At 30.6% G+C, this 9,389-nt stretch overlaps 1 protein-coding gene across 1 annotated transcript in view; it reads left to right on the forward strand.

Annotated features, from left to right (window-relative positions):
- LOTGIDRAFT_125461 (hypothetical protein) overlaps positions 1 to 7,463 on the forward strand; it is a gene marked incomplete at both ends in the record, with an annotated part of 8,247 nt that extends 784 nt beyond the window's left edge. The window contains 10 exons of the mRNA XM_009062285.1: positions 1,771 to 1,856; positions 2,034 to 2,092; positions 2,214 to 2,272; positions 2,518 to 2,681; positions 2,995 to 3,136; positions 3,423 to 3,621; positions 4,502 to 4,752; positions 5,211 to 5,317; positions 5,475 to 5,569; positions 7,299 to 7,463. Coding sequence (XP_009060533.1) covers positions 1,771 to 1,856; positions 2,034 to 2,092; positions 2,214 to 2,272; positions 2,518 to 2,681; positions 2,995 to 3,136; positions 3,423 to 3,621; positions 4,502 to 4,752; positions 5,211 to 5,317; positions 5,475 to 5,569; positions 7,299 to 7,463 — 1,327 coding nt within the window. The remainder of the gene's footprint in view (positions 1 to 1,770; positions 1,857 to 2,033; positions 2,093 to 2,213; positions 2,273 to 2,517; positions 2,682 to 2,994; positions 3,137 to 3,422; positions 3,622 to 4,501; positions 4,753 to 5,210; positions 5,318 to 5,474; positions 5,570 to 7,298) is intronic.
- Positions 7,464 to 9,389: the final 1,926 nt, after the last annotated feature.

A 9,389-nucleotide genomic window follows, 5' to 3' on the forward strand; every position in this document is an offset into this window, starting at 1 on the left:
GGGGGGGGGGGGGGGGGGAAGCTTTCACAAAAGGGGGGAGAGATGTTCTCTAATGTTTCTGCTATGAAACTTGTTAAAGTGATTGGATATAATTAAAAAGTGTTAAGAAACTTTGATTAAAAAAAACTTAGCCTATCTGTTCAAGACAGATTTGGTTATAAAATGGAAGACTAGTTCCATTATCGTATACCAGTGGTCCGTGGGTGGGGTTGCCATTGGTCTTAGGCTTGGCCTAAGTAGAGAGGGCTGCAACTTTCAAATAATTTGAAGTGAAGTCTCAATCTGACTACAATAATGTCTCCATTCAATCAGAGAGTCAGAGTAGATCTAACTACTTTCACTAATATTCAATTAAGTTAGATTTATCTACATCTATCTACTTTGTCTTTGTGCACATATAAAGCTTGATGATATTACATCCGAACTAAACATACTTCTCTCCAAAATATCATAGGATCTGCAGTGGCTCAGTGAGATAGATGCTTGCTTGCTAACCTGAAGGTCCAGGGTTCAATCCCAGTATAAATGGAGATAATACCTTCAGATTTTTCAACCCAGTTTCCCCCTGTCAGTGATGCAGGTAAGAGGGGCAGACATGCAAAAAGCGTATAGTTGGTCGGATGGGACAATAAACCAAGGCCCTGTATGCTATAGGCTGTGCATGTTAAAGATCCCTCGAGAGTTGGAAAATTGATAAAGAGACCGCTAATGCCATTTTCTTGTCAAAATTTCCCTCATTTCACCCCTTGTCATTAGCTCACATGGTGCAGATAAGTAGGACGTAAAACTCCATTGCTCAGATATTACCTTTCCTTTGAAATTCAAAAATAAATAGAAATGTTTTTGAAAATTTAATTTTTTAAGCCTTATTTCAGTATTTTAATTTCTAAATGGAAAATCTATCAAAAAATGACTGCCAGCTCCATGTGTTAGAATTTTTTGTCAGTAGTTTGTCAATTTCATGGTGAATGAATTATTGTCAAGATAAGACATTAGAATGTTTAGAGAGCTAATTAAAATCCTACACAGAACTCTTTAAGTTCTTGCTTCATTACAAGTTACAAGTAAACAAAACCTTGACCCTATTTGTTAACAATCATGTTCATAATAATCAAGTAAAACACTTTTTGTTTTTATACGCCCACATCTCTGTATGTGGACATAATATATTGTCAGCACCCCTGTCCGTCCGTCCGTCAATATTTGCTTGTAAACCCTCTAAAAACTTTTTTGAAGGAATCAAATGAAATTCGGTATGTGTATACATATGCATAAAACAAAGATCAAGTTCGAATTTGAGCTATTTTCGACCGTTAGAAGCAGAGTTATTGCCCTTGCCCCAAAATCTTGAATATGCTATTATTCTCTTAGTTTTCAACTGATTTTGATGAAACTTAAAATGGATGTTATTGGACCTAAATCGAAAGGTTGGAGAAAGTTTAGTTTACTTCTGATTAAATTTAAGGCTTTTTCAAGATTTAGGCCTCTTACGTCAGTTTTGAAGAGTTATTGCTCTTTAACCTCTATACAGTAATTGCTTCTATCAACATCAATTGCTCGTAAGCACTCTCAAAACTAGAGTGTTTGAAGGAATCAAATGAAATTCAGTATATGTAAACATATTCATAAAACGAAGATCAAGTTTTAATTTGAGCTATTTTTGACTGTTAGAAGCAGAGTTATTGCCCTTGAATCTTGAATATTTACCATCCGCATGCCGTGGTGTTGTGACGTCCACTATCTTTAAAATAATATTTCTTCAACTTCCAGTTGTGTTGGGGTTCAAGAACATCAGGCAGCAGATATAGAAATCTTCCATTGTCCAAATTGTCAAAAGAAACATGGACCTTTAGTATGTAAGTAAATGGTTTACATTTTTAAAATTTATACATTACAATGACATGATATTAGAACTGATGCTATATACCTTCTGAGACTTTATTTTGGCTAGAATAGAGTATAAATTCTTCACTTTGAATAGTGACATACATTTTAGATTCACACAGTCAACATTGCTTTTACTTTTATTTCAGTAAAAAGTAGAAAGAATTTTCACCGTCATGATTATTCTGAAGAGAATAGTGACTCTAAGGTAAGCTTACATAATTTATAATCTTTGGAACAATCACTTCGGTATTAAATTGTGTGATTGAAATAGAATGTGTGAAAGAGTAGATAAAGAGATCTTTTCTTATTATAATAATATTTTGTAGGCTGTACAGACTGGCACTGTGGCTTTCATCAAAGAGTTGAAAAATAGAACATTTTCTAGGTATAACATTTCTTATCATTTAATGTCACTGTTTTTAAAAACATTTATTTTTGCTATAATTTATAGTTCTTAATCAGTAATCTCAGTAAATAGCCAACAGTTGGTATTGTATTAGTGAACCCTATTTCATGGTAGCTACTGCTAGATTTTTGTGTATGTCTTTTGCTCACTTTTCCTAGGGAAAATAGATTTTATGTAATGTCTGAAACCATTTTTACTCTATAATTGGTGTTTTGATATTTTAGTGTGGAAGAAATACCTATATTAAAACTACAGGGAAGTCAGTTAACTAAGTCTTATTGTGAAAAACATAAATTTGATACACCTATATTGATAGATAAAAAAGATGGATTAGGATTATGTGTTCCACCATCAAATTTTACAATAAATGATGTAGAGACATATGTTGGTGAGTTAATATTTTTATCTTATTTAGATTTTGGAGAATTTTTATGACTTTGCGTGTAGAATATTCTCCTTGTAGACTTCTCACTCTGGCTCAATGAATTAATGTACTTTTCTCATATCAAATTTTGGAAAATAAAGTCCCTATCCAAAAACTAGCAACTGATAGACACGATAGACAAGACAGAACTCTATTAACTACACAAAAATCCAAATCTTTATCAGCTGCTTTTAGATCTCTACAAAGGAAAATAGTTGTCTTGAAATCTGCTGTGTATGATGTTGGTTGATATCATTTTCTGTTCTGTTATTAACAGGATCTATGACAGAAATAGATGTTATTGATGTATCAAGACAAGAGAATTGTCAGATGTTAATGAGGGAATGGACAGATTATTACAACTCACATAATAGAAGTAAAATATATAATGTCATTAGTTTAGAGTTCTCTAAAACAAGGTAACTTGTCATCTATTTCATTTTCTCAATTTATTTTTCATTACATAAATTCTTATCTTATGCTATTATAATCTTTTATGGTAGTTAAAGCTAATATTTTCAGTGGTTTTAAATGATATCAAGATTATGCATGAAGATGAAGCATTTACAATGCATCAAGAATTGAAATGAATGTAGTTTTTTGTCTTTTCTGCACCTCATTGCATCAGATTTTGTGCCACATCTGAAATGCAAATGGAAATTATTTGTATGGCATGTTAAATATAGAATATATTAATTTTGTCAGATTATCAGAGTTAGTGAAACCCCCAACTATAGTGAGTGAGATGAGTTGGGCACATAATATCTGGCCAACACAACTACCAGAAGATATGACAATAGTTAGACCAGAAGTACAGAAATATTGTTTAATGGGTGTTAGAGACAGTTTCACAGATTTCCATATTGATTTTGGTGGTACTTCAGTATGGTACCATGTTTTAAAGGTAGTACCAAGGAGATGTTCCTCACTGAATTCTATTACTATTTTAAAACTCTGATTATTTAAGGAATGAACTGAACATTTTTTCAGTTCATCGATGTATAATTAGAAAAAACCTGTGTACACTGTATAAATCTGCGTAGCATTATATACTTCAGTGTACAGAGGTTTTTTCTGTGTGTACATGGATAAACTGAAAAAATGTTCAGGTCATTCCTTATAATTAAATCAACTTGAATTTGTGTTTAAATATTTATTTAATAAGACATTAAATTGGCATATAAATACAGAACATGTTAACATAACATTAAATAACTGATACTAACAATAGAGATGCCTAGAGAACAGCCACAATATATTTATAGTCTACTTTATACTGCCTGAAAGTTGACGGAGCAGTTGATTTATTAAAAAAGGAGTTTGAAATAAGTCCAGAATTCATGATATTTTTGGAATTTAGAGTGTGCTGTAAGATTTCATCATAATTTCTTAGAAAAAAATTGCCAAGACGTAGAAGCAGACGAAATCGTCGCCGTGTAGTGGCCGCGAATATTAACCTCAATGATAAAAGTAGTCTGTTTAGGGGGTGGGGCTTATATTTACATTCTGTTTATACAGATATAAACCGAATGTATGTGCCGCTGTTATCCAATCAAGTTGAGTGATACTGTGTAACAGAAATCGTGATTTAATTATATAAAATTGCTTAACCTGCTAGAAATCGTATCTTGATGGTTTGGACATAACTATATCAACAGGATGGATAATTAGAAACAGGATGATACAGGTTTATTTTGGTGTCATGCCATTGCCTAGAAACTACTGAAATAGATTGCATTAGTGTATAAACTTGATGGAAAATGAAATGAAATTGAATGTTTCAGGGAGAAAAAGTATTTTATTTGATACGACCTACACCAGCTAATTTAAGTCTATATGAGAATTGGCTGACATCCACCAATCAGAGTGAGACATTTTTTGGTGATCAGGTTGATAAATGTTATAAATGTCGTGTAAGAATGGGACAGACATTATTTATACCAACTGGTTGGATTCATGCTGTGTTTACACCCATTGATTCACTGGTATTTGGGGGGAATTATTTACATAGTTTAAATATACCATTACAATTACAGTAAGTACTTTAACAACTACTCATGTATTAAACTATGTCAGGAAGTTCATAGTTTTGCAGTTGAAGTTTAATTTGCCAATAAGATTGACACTGTCAAACACGCCTGTTTAAAACAATACTTGATAAGCCAGACTCTTTTACCACTTGTATAAGTTGGGAATATTTGCAAGATTTATTGATGGAAAACATAGAGTAAACTTAATAAACCACATATTGTTGAAAATTCTGATGTCAGTAAAGTTGTCTACTGACAACTTAAACCATATTTTCTTTCTCTGTCTGGCTTATTATCATTTGATCAGATTAAAGATATTTCTGACTTGTGAGTTATTATCACAGATTAAGAATAGTCTCATGTATATTAATATCAATCCTGGTATTAGTATCAGTGAGAGCCTTTGATTGGGTCAACTTGAAGTATTGCTTCCATACTTAATAATGTACAATGTATTTTTCAGTGCCTATGAAATTGAAAAGCGAGTAAACACACCAGAAAAATACCTCTTCCCTTCCTATGAAACAATAAATTGGTATGCAGCAAGACAATGTTTAGAGTTATTAAAAGGTGAGTATAATATGATAGATTGATGAGTGTTAGTATTATCTTCACCTAGTCAGAAAACAATGAAAAATATTACGGAAAGACCAAGATGTCTATTTAAACCATTAACTAGTATGCTTTGAGGTGAATTCATAATGTCATCTGCATTGTTTTGTTTTAGATTTAAATGAAGATAGTAAAAAAGCACCTGAACATCTTGTAACTGGATCCAAGTCATTATGTCAGCATTTACGATCATGGACACAGCGAAAAGATGTAAGATTACTTTCTTGCTTTTACTTCTTTTTTTTTAATAACAAATATTTCAGGTTAATATATTGCTATATTAGTCATAATAAAAAATATCTTTTTATAATAATATATTGAAAATAATTTTTTCTAAACTAGGAAATTTCTATTTTAATATGATTAAATTCAATTTATATATGATTGTAGGAAAACCAGTCCTGCTATTTGGTTAGGTTTGTTATAATGTACCAAGTATTCTCTAATTATTTTGTTTTTGTTTTATTTCTTTAAACTTTACAGTTGAACCAGTACCTCGTGAGTCAATTCTATTTTTTGAATTGTCTTGGTTAGGTCTTGTTTTGCTTTTTCTTGTTTGATTTTATGCTTTTTAGCTGTGATTATATTATAGATTCTTGTGGATATATTTTTCTCAATTGAAATTTATTTTAAGAGTAACAATTCATTTTTATACTTAATTTCTTGTTGACTAATTTAATTAATTAGGTTGATTTAGGACTGTGACTTTTATATAAAAATTCATGTCAGTTCGGGAATATAATTTACAATATTTCATTATAACTTGATTAAAAAAATCCAAATAGACATATTGAATTTTTTATTTAGCAAAATCATAGCTGGATTTTTTGTAAAGTCAAAATTAACATCTATTCAATGATCAATTTTAAATTCAGTTTGATCTATATATGAAATTAGTATTTATTTGGGATCTGTCACAGTGCAATAACAATTATTATGATATCATCTTTAATATACGTGTTAATCTATTATCATTGCATGTTATTGTATTTATGTGGTTCTACTATAGGAAGGTCTGAACAATTTATAAAAAAAACATATTTAGCTCTTAGCTGAATTTATTCTTTAACAATCTTGAGAAAATTGACATTGAATATTGCCAGAATCTGAATATAGGGAAGATTGGAATGCGTTACTTTGACAGGGAGAAAACAGACATGTACATATTTGACAATAGTCCATCTGGCATACTTTTGAAAAAGAACATATATACACATTGGAGTAGAAACATGGAGACACTTACATTATTTGAAAGGGATGGAAGTTACATTTGACAAGAGAAAAAAAAGATATGTCATATAAAGTTACCAATATAAAATGAAGAACAATTTGTCTAAAGGATATTAGTTGTTTAATCGTAGTTGGTATTGTTTATTATACATTCATATTTAATCATATCATATCATATCATATCATTATCATTCCAAATCTTTTACGATTTTTATATGATATTACTTTTGAACATATCAGATATATTCATATTGATTGTCTAAAGCACTGTATATAATCTTTAAGCACCCTAATAATATTTATGTATGTCTTGAGTAGAAAAACTTCAGCACTAACAAAATGTATGGCTCTAAATTCAATAGAAATGCTTTGTGTTTATGAAGCTTTTAGATGCTAAAATAGTATTTGCTACACCGCTTACAATTATTAATTGGTCTTTTTGAAATTTTACTACTGAGTACTCAATATTTCATATACATTTGCATGTTAAAGTTGGAATACTAAACAAAAATCATATTTTGTTTTATTTCTCTCAATTTTTTTAAATTCAATTTGTAGCTCCTTATATAAAAGATAATAAAAATGTGGTGTAAACGCAAGATGAAATCCTGGTTTAACAAGTACATGCCACAAAAACAAGGCCTTATCTATTCTTAATAATATATTGTTATTGATAATATTAGGAAATTGTTTTTTTTTTTCTTTAAAGTATGTGAAAACTATAAAACACGAGGTACCCGAATATATACAGTATGGAAAGTTGTTAAAAGAATTAAATAAAATGGTGAAATTATTTGAAACACAGGTAACAAAACTATTGGTCTGTATTTTGTATCAAATCATTTCTGTGTGGTTATACTATTGGGAATTTTAATTCTAAAACATGTTCTGTTATATTAGTAATGGTTATAATCTTTCAGCTCTTCAAGTGGTGTGTTGTCAAGGATGATGTGTTAATTTACTTAAAGATAAAAGCTATGATGATTCTTGTTCTTGACTTACACACATACATACATGCTGTTGCACATTGTTTTTGTTGTTAATGATTGCTTTTGATTTTGATTAGAAACCAAGTCAGAAGAGAGGAGAAAGAAAAAGAAAAAAGAAAGATGTACCATCAAATAAAGAGTTAAAGAATTTAGACATATTACATCAACATACAACTAGTAAACTAAAACAATTACAACATCATCATGATGAAACTGTTTATAATTTTGAGGTAAAGTTATGATTTTTACTATGATTGGGTGATAAAGGGTATTTTCTGGTATTGTCATGTTATTTAAAAAAATCCAAAAAACATTTTAATAGTGATGCAGTTTGTAGTTTTCTTTTTTGTTTTAATCTTTCATTAGAAATAGTTAATTCATTCATTTTCATGTTATTTCCCCTTTAATAACAGGAAGAAGAAGAAACACCATCAACATTAAAAGTAAGAATACCAAAAGCTGGGGCCTATTTAGATACTACTATAAAAGATGAAGAGAAAGATGATTCAGCTCTAAGATTAAAAGTTTCCAATGGTAAAATTGTCAGGTGAGATAAAAACAAATATTGATTTAATGATAAGGATAAATCATACCTGTGCTGCTTTCAGAATAGTGTTTTAACTGGTTTTTAATACGCCCACATGAATATGTGGTCGTATATTGTCGTTGCCCTGTCCATTGGTCCGTCCGTCCGTCCGTCCACATTTCTTGTGAGCACTATAGAGACTACAGTTTTTATCTGATTTTGATAAAACTTGGTGTGATGCTTTAGATTGATAAGATCTCGGTCGAGTTCGAATTTGACATATTTTCGATGAACGGTTTGTGAGATATTGCCCTTGACTAAGAACGCCTTGAAATTTGTTAAAAATTGTTCGTTAACAGGATTGAAGCTACATTTTTCATCCGATTCTGATGAAACTTGGTGTGATCATTGGAATTGATAAGATCTTACTTGACGCATTTTCGATGAAAGTTTTTTAGTTATTGCCCTTCACTTTGTTAGAACGCGTCAAAATTTGTTAAAAATAGTTTGTGAGCAGGATTGAAGCTACATTTTTCATCCGATTCTGATGAAACTTGGTGTGATCATTGGAATTGATAAGATCTCGGACAAGTTCTAACTTGATGCATAGTTCACGAGCAGGATTGAAGCTACAGTTCTCAACCGATTCTGATGAAACTTGTTGTGATCATTGGAATTGATAAGATCTCGGACAAGTTCTAACTTGACGCATTTTCGATGAATGGTTTTTGAGTTATTGCCCTTGACTTTCAAAATTTGTTTGTGAGTACAATAGAAGCTACAGTTTTCAACCGATTTTGATGAAAATTGGTGTGATCAATGGAATTGATAAGATCTCGGACAAGTTGACACATTTTCGATGAACAGTTTTTGAGTTATTGCCCTTGACTTATGAAAAACATGTCAAAATTTGTTTGTGAGTTTTTTGAGTTATTGCCCTTGACTTTGTAAACACGCGTCGAAAGTTGTTTTTTGCCCTTGATTAGAGCTGTGTGATTTAATTGTTTGTTTTATTTGGGTTATTGATATTGATTTTAAAAAATTTTGTGGAATTACTCAGCATAAATAACTGGCATATATATATGTAATTGAAAATTCGTACTTTAATCACTAAAGACTGTTCTATCATTTCTGACAGCTGCCAGTGGGCGTATGTTACCTTTCCTCGCAAGCTATCTTTAAATGTATTATGAAACCTCCTATTGGTGCACTTTATCATGAACTTCAAATACAATTATTCTAAGTATTTTTGATATTGAGTCTACAATTATATGAATGGAAATGA

This window comes from Lottia gigantea (assembly GCF_000327385.1).
Source record: "Lottia gigantea unplaced genomic scaffold LOTGIsca_50, whole genome shotgun sequence".
NCBI lineage: Eukaryota > Metazoa > Mollusca > Gastropoda > Lottiidae > Lottia > Lottia gigantea.